General features: G+C 34.1%; 2 protein-coding genes across 2 annotated transcripts in view; one reads left to right on the plus strand and one right to left on the minus strand.

Annotated features, from left to right (window-relative positions):
- Positions 1-1,994: 1,994 nt before the first annotated feature.
- Positions 1,995-13,464, minus strand: LOC111052165 (odorant receptor 23a-like). Its single transcript, XM_039440219.1, has 7 exons — positions 13,376-13,464; positions 12,665-12,915; positions 9,697-10,251; positions 8,005-8,104; positions 6,971-7,072; positions 5,160-5,315; positions 1,995-2,195 (listed from the first exon to the last, which is right to left on the minus strand). Exons 1-7 carry the CDS (start codon positions 13,376-13,378, stop codon positions 2,136-2,138), a joined length of 1,227 nt encoding a protein of 408 aa, XP_039296153.1. The 5' UTR covers positions 13,379-13,464; the 3' UTR covers positions 1,995-2,135.
- Positions 2,871-16,294, plus strand: part of LOC111052166 (probable multidrug resistance-associated protein lethal(2)03659) — an 84,366-nt gene continuing 70,942 nt past the window's right edge. The window contains exon 1 of the mRNA XM_039440217.1: positions 2,871-2,889. The gene's annotated coding sequence lies outside the window, so the exon portion shown is untranslated. The remainder of the gene's footprint in view (positions 2,890-16,294) is intronic.

The raw sequence follows: 16,294 nt of genomic DNA on the forward strand, positions 1-16,294 counted from the left end.
TACTTGAAAAGCTTTGAATCTTGAACATTTGAAGGCGCATGGTATGCAACCCGCAAATCACCTATATATATACAGCTACTGACAGAGCTCTTTCATAGTGCGATTCACTTAAATCTGTCAGCATGCTTTGTAATAGGTGCAGCAGAACCGTCAAATTTTGTGTGAGAATAATGTTTGCTTGGATCCCTCCAAATGCTGCTTTCTTTAGTAGTTACGACTCACAAGACAAATTTTCATCTCAATGGATAAGTAAATAATCAAAACTTCTGCCACTAAGCTGAAAACCCTCAAATTATCCATTAAAGACCGCAAAACAACGAATTATTGATGAAACCATCCATACCCATGTTGAAAAAAACAGATAAAGTCCAAAGTACGCAGTGTTTTATTTTGTTACAAAAGTACATAGCTTGATATTGTTCTGAGTGATTAGAAAAACTGAAAACTGAAGACTGTAATTGAATCCAGTTTTCAAGTCATGATAACATGCCTGCTACTAGTGCCGTTTGCACAGTTTCAGTTCAAAAACTAAATCCTATACTATTAAACGAGTAATTTCTGTTTATATGTTTAGATGTTCAGATGTTTTGATGTTTATATGTTTGTATTTCACCGGATCTCGAAAACGGCTCTAACGATTCTCACAAAATTCAGAACATAGTGTGTTTATAATATAAACATTCGATTACACTAGGTCTCATCCCTGGGAAAACTCGGTGAAGGACATTTAAAGGTTAATTATTATTCGTCCTTGGGAAAATAGCTGATAATGATAATTTCATCGTCTGTTGATGGAAGTGAGTGAGCGAGTTCATGTGTGTGGGACTGTGTCAAAATACAGCTGTTGAACTTTTGTAATCATTCAATCAGGTACTTAGTGCCGGTTGCAAAAAAGTCGGGTTATTTCCAATCCTGATTAATCCAAGTAGATCCATCTTTTTGAAATGGTCTTCTTTGATTTGGTTCACGTGGAATTAATCAGGATTAAAATTCAACCGGCTTTTGTGCAACCGGGCCTTTGTGAGGGAAATTTTTGCATTCCTCTGGGAATTAATCTTGATTTACTGTGATTAGATAAAGCATTCCTGTATGAACTAAGAATGTTATTATGATTTCTGCTCTCGTAATAAATTTTTTATGCTTTTGAACTCCAGAGCGAAGCTCGGTCCCCGATATTTTCATTTTAAACTGAATAAAATCCATATCAAGTCTAGTTCGTTATAATGTGATTCATTTTTAGTTTAAACCACCAGCTGATTAAATTCAGTTCAAGATTTGACTGTGCAAACGGCCCTAAGTAACCACTTAACTAATTGCCATAAAACTATAAATGTTTGCTATAAAACTATAACTACGTGTACAATGATATATTATTAATGTATTCACTTATTCACTGATACGATAAGTATCTCTGAATGAGTATGGAATGGATAATTCGTTTATGACGATTGATATAAAATATTCAACAAATGGTCAGAAAAATCACTGTAGGATAGCGAACCAAACTAAAAAAAGTTGAAGCTTCATTCAATCACGTTACATCAAGTGAAGTTTCCATTTCTGAAAATCTGTTCACTCTCCTGGTTGTGATATTGAGAGGGATATGAAAAGAAAAAGAACAATTCTTAAAGACATCTGAGGATGGAATAAGTTAAGGAGAACCCATAATAGAGTCTATACTTAGAGTTTTAGATTAGACAAGCAGGTAACTCGTGTTCTGCGAGGGTCTAACTGAAAACTTGACCTACTGGAATCTTGAAGAATTTAAAATAGGCCTATTACCGTCCTTGGTAAATCAAGAATCTATATGCAAAATTTCAAGTTAATCAGTTTAGTAGTACAGACGTGATGATGCGTCATTCGTGAATTTCCTATCCCGTAAATGTATAAGCCAGTTCTTCCCTTTATTATATTATAGAATGAGATTTTTATGGAGATACATGTGAAGTAGGAAGGACTTAAGAAAACCCAAATAAATTCTATACTTGGAGTTGCAGATTATATTTTTATGGAGAGAAAATTGAAGAGGATGAAGACAATGAGGAAAGCTAAAATCTTGATAAACTCTACAAGGAAAAGATGAGTATAGCGAATGAGGAATAAAAATTCAATTCCATACATAATATGTTGTGGTTTCAAATTCGTTTCCTCAATGAATTAAGCATGTTGAAATAGGAATATGCCGCCTTCATCACCTGAAAAATAGGAAAAAATTATTGGTTAGCATAGACATTTTTTCTGTCAAGAAAATGTCTGAGCAAGTAGTCTATCTAAAATTATTGTAATAGTGTGATATTGAGAGGGTATTATTGTAGTTGTTTTTGTGTTTCCTATATTGTTTTTCAGGTTTTTGAACTGAAATGAACTTTGATTCTAACTGTATGTTGAACCCTGCGTTTTTAGTGTGAGAATTGACTCTGTCTTGTTTGAATTTGCTAACTTGTTGCTTCGTTGTCAAAAATTTTCGTGCATTTTTCAAATACAGTTTCAATTTCATGTCGAAAAAGCCACTATATTTGAAAATTGTACGAGCATTGACCTTTTTTCAGCTTTGGCTTTTTTCCACTGGAAGTTATGCTCACTCAACGCTCGTGGAGGGGGAATAATTTTCAGTGAAAGGGCCACAGTTCGAATTGAGACATAACTGGGAAAACATGTAACGGTGTGCGAGCCTCGGTCCTCTGAATGGGCCCATTTCCCATTCAGAGGGACAAATTGTTATGTTTTCAGTTATCAGTAATTTTTATCTTGTTGAATAGGAAACCAAATTCAATAGAGTTAGTGGGAGTAGAATCAGGAAATTATTTGTGCGTGTGAGTTCCAGTATAGTGAGTTTTCTTAATCTTATGTGTGTGATTCTGAAGAGTCGAAATTTTAATTTCAAAAATGGTGAGTGCCAAACATTTGTTGTTTTCGTATTATAGCTCAAAATTTAGTAACATAGAATGACCGAGGCCCGAATTTAGTTGCAGCAAGTTAGCAGGCTCCCAAATTGTATAGATTAAAAAATTGAGTATGTCTTCTTGACCTGAATCGATTGCTGAATAACTTTGTTCTGTTTGAAAATTTAACATGTTAAATGACTTTTAATAATTTGTTCTACCGATTTAGAGTTCAATAAACCTGAGGTTGAATTTTGATTAGTATTTTTCATTCAAGTTCCTGGCTCGTAGTTACTATAGTTACTATGTTTGCTAGAATATGTGACAATGATGATAATCTGTGCATTTGAATGAACGAATCCACTAAAAGCTCCCAACCATTCAAGGATTCAAATAGAGATTTTATAGCATAATTTTAGCAAATATTAAAGAAAAGAAGAAACAACCCCCCTCCGTTTACATTGGTGGCCAGCGGTGGTATAGTCTGCAAGAATGACTATCGAACCACATGTATTCTTATATATTTCATATTTTGGAAGATTAAACCAAATAGAGACAAATATGTCACCGGTTACAGAAATGATGTCAGGTGTGGTGTAGGGTTAAAAATACCGTCACCGGTTACATTATATTATGATTTTACTGGAAATTAATGAAGGTATCATTGCTATATTCATCAGTATTGAATTCAAAGACTCGAAGTAGTCACGACCACAAATTCATTGAAAAATTCAGCTTCAGGTTCTATTATTTTCATACGCCTTTACCAATCTCCAATGAACGGAACCTAAAGCAAATATTAGCAACTGCTTCGATCAGAAGACATCAAGCCCCGCCTAATTTTTCCTGATTGTTGAAGAAATTATCCGAGACCTAGTTCAAACTCCTGTCAATGGATCGCAGTAATAACTAGATAATGTACTACATTTCTGACAAATTATTTTTGAACTGATCAACTCTAGACATGATTTTGGGATACAGTCAAACATCCCTGAACTTGAATTTGCTGAGCCTGTGAATCAAGTTTGAAATTTTCTGTACTGATTGTTCTCGAAAAATATTTGAAAACTCCAAGGAACGCTTTGGCGTAAGTTTTGATAGTTTTTATATCCTCTAGAACACACCTTTCCTAGTCCTTAGCTGAAAATACAGAAAGGAAAACACTTTTGACAGCCATTCTGGCATACAAAATTCAGATCGAAACCTATTAAAAAAGCTACGTAATAAAAAATATACACACCAATTATGATATATAATTGAATATTTTGATTACTTGAATATTCAAATTATGAAGGATTACTGGTATCCTTATATTTTATTTCAAACACGAGCAGTTTCGGAAATAATGTATAAGTGTCAAAATAAATTTCTGTATTATTATGGATTATCAATATAATATTTTTGGAGGATTAGAAAAATAAACTAGAAATAATTTGAAACCACATTGATAATACAATGCCACTTTAACAAAAGCACAACTTCAAATACAACTATTCAAAGTTCAAACAAATTTTATAAAAGTTTAACTATAAATCGCTTTACACTGTCTCCAGTAATATTCTGTCTGCCTACTATTCTATAGTACACGTCCCGTAGCTAGCTCCGTGAACTTGTAGTGCACAAACCCGAGAAAAATTAAAAAAAATTGACAATAAACTACGAATTTTGTGTCGGCAGAATATCCAAAAAATAAATTTTGTACAATCACCGTTTTTTTTTTAACGCATTTGAAGTCGCGGTCAAGGTCATTTTTCAATGCCAATTTCCCTATGCTGGAAGTGTGAACTTGTAGTGCACATGTCACAAAAAATCCGAAATAAATTGACAATAAACTACGAATTTTGTGCTGTAGGTTTGAAAAAATTGACAATAAACTACGAATTTTGTGCTACGGTGCTTGTTCAAAATTTAATTTTTGAATATTCTGCCGACACAAAATTCGTAGTTTATTGTCAATTTTTTTTGGACTTGTGCACTACAGTTTCACGGAGCTCCGTTGCTATGCCTCCGTGACTTTCAAACTGCATATAGACAAGGTATGATTCGCGGGGTGATATTCCTACTTTTGAAAAAACATACGCTCCCGAGTACCTAGGTCCCTAGATGAAGGAAAATCTCCCTACAGATTTCGATGTTTTTGAAAGAGTAGTATTGTAGTCGATAGGCAAAGCTACAGGACCCGGACTGTACCATCTTGTAATCTTGTAAAACTATCCAACTATCTTGTTGATATTGTGATACTCAATTATTTGATTGCACAAGTAAATAATGGTTCACCATAGAAAATGTTTTCAGGTTGAGGACGTAGAATCCGAAAGGTTTGATTTCCAATTCTTTTGTTGAGCGAATCATCATGATCAACATTGATGATTTGTACCATTTCGGCTTGTCCACGAAGAAGCTTCCCCACACTGTGGTTCGGAAATTTTCTCCCTATGAACAAAAATAATTCTAAAAGATATAAGGCTCAAAGTAGGATTTTTCGAGAAATTGATGTTTCTAGAGATTTGAATTCGGATGAGATTGCGTTTATTGAAATTTAAATTATCTTTATTCTTCTTTTTTGAAAGTACAAACAATATATAATATACATATACAAAACTTGAAGAAGGTTCCTCACCTGAGCAAAGCCTGTGTGCCAGGAAAAATGCTGTAGATATTTTAATAATTCAAATGAAAAATCTTGCTAAACAAAATACGTTGACTTAACACTTACTGTAAAGTGTAACAACTTCAAAAAGTATATCTATTTTCTGTATAGGGCTACTTTTTATAGAAATAGAAATAAAAATAAAAATCAGTACCCTTTATGAATTATTTAATCACAACATGTTTCGGACATTGATACTTTTTCTATTTCAAAAGGTATACTATGCTCCGTTTCACCAACCTTGATCAAATATAGCCTAACCATGGCCAATTAGACCATAGTCAAAATTTGATCACTCGTTCAAACATACAACTGTTCCACCAACCTCGGGATTGATCAAAACTCCGTCGGTCAAATCTGAACATGGTCAACTCTTGTAGCTGTAGGCTACTTTTCTGAAGTTGGCCAACATTTTTGCTGGCTTGCTATTGGCTACATCTGATTTTGATGGATGAAAATTACTGAGATATTGCAATTATTCAAATGCTAATGAATTAATAATTATTATTGAACGAAAATCCAAATTAAATGCTGTAATATGGTAAATATGGTAGCACCCCATGATACTTAATACCACTCTTGCTGCTCATATTCGGAGGGTAATTTGCGCTGAATGCCCTTTTTACTTTACCGTCAGGCCGTCAAAATTTCAGATTTTTTTTTTCTGTAATTACTGTACTGATTTTTCTTCATATTCATTATTTCGGGGCGGGCACCCTAGGCCCCCTTCTTATATACGCCCCTGGCACAGACGTTTTGTATAGTCACACATCTATAATAATTTATAATAATTCAAATATGAATCGAATACTCTTGTATGAAGAGATTTACAAATCGCCATTAGTTTTGAATTTTTTTTTTATGAACAAAAGAAAATTCCAATTCTAATTAGATACATTGGTTTGAATAAGGATTCAAAGGTTTCAAGGATTGAAGGATTGAATAACATAGGCCTACTGTGTACCTAATAAAAGAGTAAAGCAAATCCTTTTCAAAATCTTCCTTTATTTTCTATTCTATAATAATATACCAATTAAAGGATTCCGAGAACGAACCTAATAAATAACTTACTACAACTAAATTAATCGCACTAAAAACTTTGAAATTTTTCATTGCGTCAAAAACAACCCACAAACAAGCAAGGAAATTGATCGTGTTCAAATAATTTGATCGTCCGTTCGGCGGCAGTCAAACTTAAACATTGGTTTGACCGTGGTCAAAAATAACTGGTGTTGGTGGAACAAATTATTTCTGATTTGGCCAGCTGATAGACTTTAACCATGTTCAAATGCCTTGACCAAGGTTGGTGAACGGGGCATAATAGTTGGAAAATTACTAAATATAATTCGTTTGCAATTTGTAATCTCTCTTCATTCACTGATCATTATGTCGTTTATCATTTCAATTCTCAGTATCAAATCAACTGTAGGTGTCTCACCTCATTTAAGAGCTCTTGAGCATTGGAGCAATACAACAATAGAATATATGCCAATGGTACGACAAGAAGTATGTGCTCCACCTTCAAAACCAGATCTTCCATCTGGAAAAATAAAATTGAAAAGGAAAAATGAAAATCATCATACAAAATGACGCTATAAAATAATTCAAGAATGATGCTATAAAACCCTATAAAAGAATTTCCAACTTGGTACTATTTCAAAGATACAAAATTCAGTAATGAAAATTGAAAGCTCTCTATAGAAAATTGAAGATTCTCCATTCAAATAAATCAGCCAACGAACAAGTAGACTACATCCTAAAAAATCAGTAAAAATATTGTTTTCAAATTTTTCTCTGAAGAATTCTCTGAAGTCAACAACTACGGTACAAGACTTGGCCTATTTCGGACTATGTGTAAACTTATCTAATTTTTGGAGAGGAAAAGCAAAAGGTTACTTATTTCTTATCTCCCTATCATTTTGATGATGACTTATTGTATGAATCAATAAATAATCAATCAATCGAATGAAGTGACAAATAACTTGGGTAACATATCAATAACTCTCCTAATTTCCTTTCAAACGGATAAGAAGATTTCTACAGGAGAGGACAGGGAAAGCCGTATAGTTTACTCGATCCAGGTAGAAATAGGACTGGTCTATTCGCTTGGAGTATAAAACATTATGATTAATGAGACCATAGCTCTAATCCTGAATTGAGTAAGACTTGGATTGAACTGCTATTGAGAAAACGGGCCTAAGAGAGCTAGCGTATTCAAAATTTCCAACTAGATCGGAGTTTCTAAATTTGGAATGTGGGCAGATTCAGATTTTTTGAAAGTTCTGCCACTGAAATCAAATATTCAAACTTATAATTATTGAGAATCATGATCAGAGAATCAAGAACATTCAATTCATTGTATTGTTTATCCTCAAATTTTTACAATACTGTAATAATTGTCAACACTGCAAGACTATTATATCACTTATTTTTATAATGATTATTCACTTACCGATCAATTGAGTGTCTTACCTTTACTGAAGAATACAAACATACACAAATTTGAAAGCAAATCGTGTTATTCCAAACGGTGTACATCTTTTTCAGATCCCTGTTTAAGTTGTCAGTGCTCCTGAAACAACATTCAAATCTATCATTCTTCAATATGAACGACTTTAAATTGTCACCACTTATTATTGTAAACACTTATGATACTTTTATAAACTATGTTACGCTTAGGAACTAGTTTGGGTTGTTACACTTTTACTATCTTGGGTAATCCAATATCTCAGTGTTTATCTAGGCTACTATCTGGGTGATAATTGACCGAGCGAAGGGAGGTCTAAGATTCAAGTCGACGGTTTGGCACTTCTCTTAATGTTTAAATGTTTATATGTTGCGCATTTACGGCGAAACGCGGTAATAGATTTTCATGAAATTTGACAGGTATGTTCCTTTTTAAATTGCGCGTCGACGTATATACAAGGTTTATGGAAATTTTGTATCTCAAGGATAATATAAAAGGAAAAAGAAGCCTCCTTCATACGCCAATATTATAGTAAAAATCAGACTATAGAATTATTCATCACAAATCAGCTGACAAGTGATTACACAGAAGATGTGTGGAGAAGCCAGTCTATTGCTGTATTTCCATAAGGTCTATAGTTTCAATCAGGTATAGATATCACTTGAAAATGGCATAATTGACCGAAACATGTCGTGATAAAATATTTTTAAAAAAGGGTACTGAGATTTTCAATTATTTTCTTTATATTTCAATCGGGTACTTGTGGATGAGAATACTGCGTGAGGTCTACTGTTCACAGAACTACTAGTTATCAATATAATTGACTTCAATATGATTTCATTCAACGAGACTATTCATATGATATAGCAGCCGGAATAAAAAGCAAAAAATTGTCTTCAAATTTGAATTGAAACATTTGTGTGTGATCATTGAAATAATGATCTTCATCTGATCTAATGTGAATTAATTATAATGCATTTACACCAGAGTTTAAAACAAAAGTTTTCAACAAAAGTTAATAACATTTTCTTTTGGCTGCTAGTTTTGTTATCAACAAAAGTTTATAACTTTGTCACGTTTTTTGTCTGCAGCTGTAGTTATTAGGGAACAGCTGTAGTTGTAGGGTAGGGATGCTGGACGAGGGGGTTGCGGGGAATATAGTAACCTGTTATTAACAAAAGTTACCGACTCTCGATGGATAACATAAATCTTGTTAATAACAAGGAATTTTCTGTTAAAAACACGAGTTATCAACTTTTTTCAAGAGAATTTTTTGTCGATTTAGTCAAGTTGACAACTTTTTATCAATAACTCATGTTATCAACTCCGGTGTAAACGCAACTCAAAATGATGTTATTAACTTTTGTATTAAATACAAATTTTAACATCAGTTGATAGCAAAAATGTTAATTACTTGCGTTATTAACTTCGGTGTAAACGCAGCTTCATGATACTTTTATAAACTATGGAACGCTTAGGAACTAGTTTGGGTTGTTACACTTTTACTATCTTGGGTAATCCAATATCTCAGTGTTTATCCACTATCTGGGTGAAAATAAGATAGATTGTAGAAACAACTGTATTATTTGCACTACACAAAATTATTTATCACTATGAATACTCGTAGAAACGTATTATCACCATAATCTGATATGGATGTAATAATATATATTTATGTTTTAGAGACACATACTCACCTACAAATCATATGATGGAGTTTAATAATGTTCACAATATACTCTTCCAAGCCCAGTTTATTCTCCAAGTAACATTGGTCTTCAAAACTCGAATTTTCTCTTGACATCTCTTCAAGTCGATTTCGACCCTCCTCAACGGAGAGGCACAGATATTTCAAATTGTAAATTGTAATTTTGAGTGCCATGAACCCTGATGTTAGTACACAGTACATGTACCCCGAAAACAGATAAATATAGAATATCTGTAAAGTATACAGCAGGATATAGGTGTATATGTTGGCGTATTCCTGGGGGTACCACAAGCTGATAGGCAGTGACAGTTTTGTGACATCAATTGACTCGCCAGAGCCTGTTAGCAGTTTGGGGTAGATTTTCAAAATGGCCGCCATGAGAGGTGCAATAGACAAAGTTCCCATTATGAAAACTATAACAAAGTAGGTGAGCTTGTTGATTTGATCTAGTTCTTTGTCTAGTTTCTCTTGAAGGTTTTTCATGGCGCGAGACGATTTTTCTGATGAATCAAATCGGCCTTGTTGCTCTATGGAGTATAGCAGCCTGCAAAAAAAAGATATTGAGAATCAGCGAAATAGAATCAATTGAAATACATAATAAATTTATGTTGGTTGATGCCCTGATTGATCGCAACTCGACAATAAATTGATGTAAATTACTGTGTTTCTCAGTTTAGAAGAGATTCCTGACCTTTGAAGAAGTTCTTGGATAGTATTTAAGAACAAGAATAATATTTCCCCAGTCATAGTAATAATAAATTATCCTCTCTTTCAATTGATTATGCGATACATTCGCAAAGAACATGTTGTTGTGAGCAGATAAAACATTTACATCTACAAATAATACAGAAAATAATAATAAAGGCTAACGCCCGATTGCACAAAAGCCTGTTCAATTTTAATCTTGATTAAATGCCACGAAATTAAACAGAGTCGTGAAAAGTCTCCTCTGATTGGTTCTTGTGGCATTTAATCACAAATAAAACTCAATAGGTTTTTGGGCAACCGACGATTTGCATACAAACCTTTCTCGTGATAAGCCTAAATAGAAATTATTCAATGATATGCTCATAAAAATAGTAGCTAACATACTCGATGAAGACACGAAAATGAATTGATCTGGCTGAAAATAACTAAACTGGAGCCTGGTTAGCCGAAATCGGATAAACCGAAACCTGGTTCAACCGCAACGAACAAAAAAGTAATATGAAACATTGAGGCAGTAACAATTATTTAGACTTTTATTTCTGTCATGCTAAGAGAAACGCTGTACTTCGAGTAATCTATATAAAATATAAATAAAAATCGACCCTCAAATTTTGACATTCAATAACTTTTTTATGTGTGCACCGAATTTGATTTTTTTTTTTTAGTTGTGTTCGTTATGTTCAGGACCAGGTTTATGGCCTATCAAATTTATAATCCAACTTCAGAACTCTTTCCTAAGGTCCTTCAAAGTTTACATGTAATCCTTATGGGAGAATATTTGTGAGCTGGCCACACACACAAATAAAAATCAGGTGTTATAATCATTGTGCTTCATCCAACAGCCGCCGGTAGATGTGTTTCTTTTCTATTGTGTTTCTACTGATTCACAAAGCTTCAATTCTTCTAATAATAATGCCGCGGTACGAGCGACGTCCAAACTTGGGTCGTAGAACTCGAAATGCTGTAAATTTAGAATATGCATACGAAAATCAGCAGCAAGGAGATATACCATTCAATTTCCCATCCCAGCAAGCTGCATATTCAACCATATCTGAAAATACAGACTGATGCACATCTAACTAAGCACATTTAAAGTCCATATTGAGATGAAAATATAGTGCATCAGATTCAGCTAAGACTAAGCACACCTGAGGAGGCGCGGCTTGGTGATACAAAGTGTTGATCTTATGGAGATCGCCTTTTCACACCGTTCCAGCCCATGCCCAATTCAGTGAGTGTGAGTTCTTCCATTCAAACCAATAAGCAAGAAGCACCTGGATGCAATATGCCGCATCGCACCTCCTCAGGTGTGCATCCAGCTAATGTTTGTCATCAGATGCATCAACTATTTGGCAGTACGAAGTTCGCCGGGCCAGCTAGTTCATAATATTTATATGTTATGTATTTGCTACTCCCATATGCATGCTCGAAAGAGCTTGCATATGTGTAGTGAATGTTACTTCTTGTAATATTGTAATAATTTAATAAATGAAAAACTTGGAAAACGTCCATCAAAGTCTACATCCAAAGTCGCCCAACAAGCTAAAGCCGTGTCCACACTGAACAAATGTTCGACATACATGTTCGGCAAACTTGTTTGTTGAGGGGCTCAGGGACAAACATTTTAAAAAGTTTGGACAATTATTGTTTGTCAAATAAAAGATTACTGTTTTTCCAAACATTTTCAGTGTTTGGTGTAAAAATTAAAAGCTTGTTCTCCCCACTTACAAATATTTTGTTTGGTGACGCGTCCACACTGGCCACGGGCAAACATTGTTTGTCAAACATAATAACATTTGCCCAAACTGTTTCAACAAACATGTTTGTCGAACATTTGTTCATTTAATTAGGATAACTTTCAAAACTATTTCCATGATTGCTTCTTTCAAATGTTGATATTGCATCTATGAAATTAGAAATGCAAAAGTATTAAAAATTGTATGACATTTTTATGGATTTGTTGGTGAATGTGTGCATACGGTGTTTTTGGTGAAGATTGTACAATAACGTTATCCTGTTAGATGTTGTATCTTTGCAAGCATATAAGGAGTATTGAATACCAGCAACTAGAGGATCGCCACTGACTAAGAATACCGTATCTACACTTACTACCATATCAACAATAACTAAGAGAGTATACTCAGCAAAATGCCGCATCTACACAGTCATTTTTCATGCTTTATTGGCATATTTTCGAAAAGAATTACCATTCAAATTCAGATTATTATAGATTTCTTGTAATTAGGTACCTGTAAGTATCCGTATCAACAAGTGGATAGGCTAATCCACAGAGAAGCATGTTGATATTTTTAAATCGGAATATCTTCTCCTCGAATTGTCCAGATTCCAGATTGAAAATATCCAAGATTGTGTCGAAAATATAGATGACTGTTGAAAAAATGTAGAACTTCGCTAAAAGTCGGCTTTTTTCGCCCTCATAATGTCCTCTGCTCATCATAACTTCCCTCATTTTCCTGGATGCTTCCAATGTTATTCTTGCCTTAGAATACATGAAAATATTGATCAAAATAAATAAAAATCTAAACTTTTACCTTTCTCTCTCAAACTTTTACAATGGTTTCCTTTTTCTACTAGCAAATCAACTGGGCTTCACAATCATGAAATTTTGTTAAGAAGAATATTGTTGCAAACTATTGATATTTTGATCAAATCTAAACATTTCACACTCTAATAATTACATTTCAATGTATAATACTCAATTATTTACTATTAATATGATCAAAAGAATGATCAAAGCTGTCAATATCTTGAGAAAATACAGTTTTTTTATTATTTATAAGGAGGAATTAATTCTATACCATTACATAATATTATGTAAACCAGTAATGGTAATGTGTAATAATTGTTGCTCATACTAAGTGGAGACTGTTTGATTCGATAGTCTTGTTCTAAGTAATAACTTTTGTATGATTAACTTCATTTCTTTCTAAAAATCTTACCATCTCTCCACCAGTAAACTCCCAACTGAAGTTCTCAAATAGACACTTCAAATTGAATTGAAATTCTTTTTCTCTATGACTTCTATATTTTTTATACAGGACTTCTACCTTAGAAATCTCAGAAAATACTTCTCAAAAATTTGAAGTGTTTTCAAATAATTCAGAGGCAATTCAGAACGGTTCAAATACTGCTCCAATGCGAGCTCTGAATCCAAATTCTCAGTTATCCGAAATATTCCTACCATTTAAGCAACTTTTCACCAGCAAACATCATAACTTATTTCTGAGATTTCCTGATGATGAAAACCGATGTCTGAACTAGTAATAAAAATCACCAAGAATAGACTAATTGAAGTGGCTGTCTTTTGGGAACAGTAATAGTTTCTTCCAAATTATACAGTAGGAGGATCCTGTAATTGAGCTTTCCCAAATTGGAGTTGTCAGAATTGTTGGATAATTAGAGAAAGATTATTATGGGATTATTGGAGAATAGGACAATAGATACCATGCTTTTTCAGTGTATAATTTGGGAATCAGGGAGAAAAGTAATGGGTTTCTTTCTTTTCTAGTAGGAGATATCTGTTATTGCACTTATATTTTTCGCCTGAATTAGAATCTTTCTATCAATTAGATAGGCTCCCGAGTTGGCTTGTTCAAATGAGGGTGCTTTTCAGTAGATCATAATCAGTGAGAAATCTTGTGAATTATTAGTAGCCTTCCTCAACTTTCCAACGAAATCTTCTGCCTGGGTTGCCAAAGGGTATAAGTTTTTAATGATTGTTGAGCTTTCCGAAGAATTGTGAGTGGTCAATTTAATCTTTTCAAAGTTTCAAGACTTCTCCAAAGATTTGATATTTCATCTTCAACTATGTGGACACAGTCATTTTCAAAGTCATTCGAATTTTTCATTGAATTATCAAGTTTTTATTCAATGAAGTTTTGGCTTATCTCTAATTTTTCATATATGTTGCTTTCATATCTTCAAGTTTTCATGCTCTAAGATGTTTGAAAGTGACCTGTACTCGAATAATTTTCTTCCACTAGTATTCAGACCTGGTTGTACCAATCAAATGAGAGAATTTCAAATATAAGCTATCTGTGATGTTACATTTGATTCAATGTAATTCATTCAACAAAATATTCATTCACAAGCATAGATCAAGATGGGAACATCGTACAAGCGAATGTTTCAAAGTTTTTGAAATCTTTCACAGCCAGGACATGAAGATACGCGTGATGTTCTCTTCTTCACAGTGCTACACGTGAATATACTCTTTTCAAGTAGGAATCATGTCAAGTCCAGTCCCAGAATCAGGCAAAGTTGATACACTAGCGTCAGGTGATCAATTTTCATAACGGCAAGGAAAGTTGTGTGAGTGCGCCACAACAGATTTTTGTTCTCTAACAACAAAATGGAAACTTTGGATATGGCTACAATACATAAATTTACAACTAGCTTTTTCTAGCATCAGAATAGCTGAAAATGGTTTTCAGGCCTTTCGCCTATGTTTGAATTGGGAATAGAAAATGGAATTAAGCAGGAGCAGTTGAAATGATGGCCACATGTAGCGCTGCATGTCATTGAATTTCCCTATTGTAGACTGTGGTCAAAATCGGACAGAAAAGGCTTCAGACACGAAGAAGGAACCCTTGTTCCTTCTATGTTGAAACTATGTCTTTTACTCCGTACTACAGAGAGCTGGGATGGAGTGGGAGGGAGAGTGTGTCTGATGGAAGATGTGAAGGGAGGGGTCGATTGACGGAGTGGTAACTATTTTTGAGGAACTCTTCAGTGGGATTATGCGCAATGTTATGCATGTTAAACTTCATAACAACTCCCTATTCAATCTAATATAACCCATTTTATCCTAAAATTACCACAACATGGTCACACTAAACGAGCAGTGGGAGGGACTTTTTACCAGCTGTTTTGTTGAATTGGAAAACCTGATTGATCCTTGCCAGAAGAACTAGTCTCTCACTTTTTGTGATTAGTATGTCTAGAATCGTCCAACAGTGATATAAATCTAGTTTGATTGTCGAATAGATTTTTTTTCTGTTGCTGAAAGATAGACGAATGTGCAACCCGTTTAAAGTATTGCCACATACCGTACCGTTGTTTGGAGGTACAGAGCGGATCTATCTGTATTGCCTTCTCCAGCTTTTTGCACAATGCTGTATCACAGAGCAGCTCTCTGGTTACCAATCAAACGGCCATCTGTTACTAATACAGCACCGTGATGCGCATGCGAACTTAACGTTATCGTTGGATCTGTTCCGTCTTCTATGATTACTGTGCAGTAACAATGACTGAGCGTATGATCGTTTTCACACATACCGATTTTGGAACTGCATGGCACAACAGTACAGGAAGCTCTTCGATTGACTGATTGGGTTGACGTTTTGAGAATCAGCCAATTGGAGAACTTCCTGCCCTGTTGTGTTGTGCCTTTCTGCATCAGTGACTTCTTGCTATTGACTCAAGGCCAAAGTCGGTGTCTGTCTGTGTGTCTGTCCATATATTCTACAATAACTTTTGAACGATTTGATCAATCAGCTTCTAATTTCAAACACACATTCTTCGAATCGTTTTACATATCAAACTCCTTGGTCGACAGAATTTACTCACTCCTCCAACCTTTTTCAGGATACGACAAAAAACATTGAAAGTGCATATGAGAGGAATTTGTTGTGTTTTATCATTTATTAAGCTTGTTTTGAAAAGTGCAGGTAATTTTTTCATTCATCTATAACAGCTGATGCTATTTGGAAGCTCACACAGACTGTCCTCTATGCTCCAACACATAATTTTAACTGATTAATATACAACATAATTTTAAAACTCACTTCAACTCACTTTTGTTAATGTCTGTCTGCCTGTAACATGTACATAATGATTAATAATAGTACTTGTAATAG

This window comes from Nilaparvata lugens, chromosome 13, assembly GCF_014356525.2.
Source record: "Nilaparvata lugens isolate BPH chromosome 13, ASM1435652v1, whole genome shotgun sequence".
In the NCBI taxonomy this organism is placed as follows: domain Eukaryota; kingdom Metazoa; phylum Arthropoda; class Insecta; order Hemiptera; family Delphacidae; genus Nilaparvata; species Nilaparvata lugens.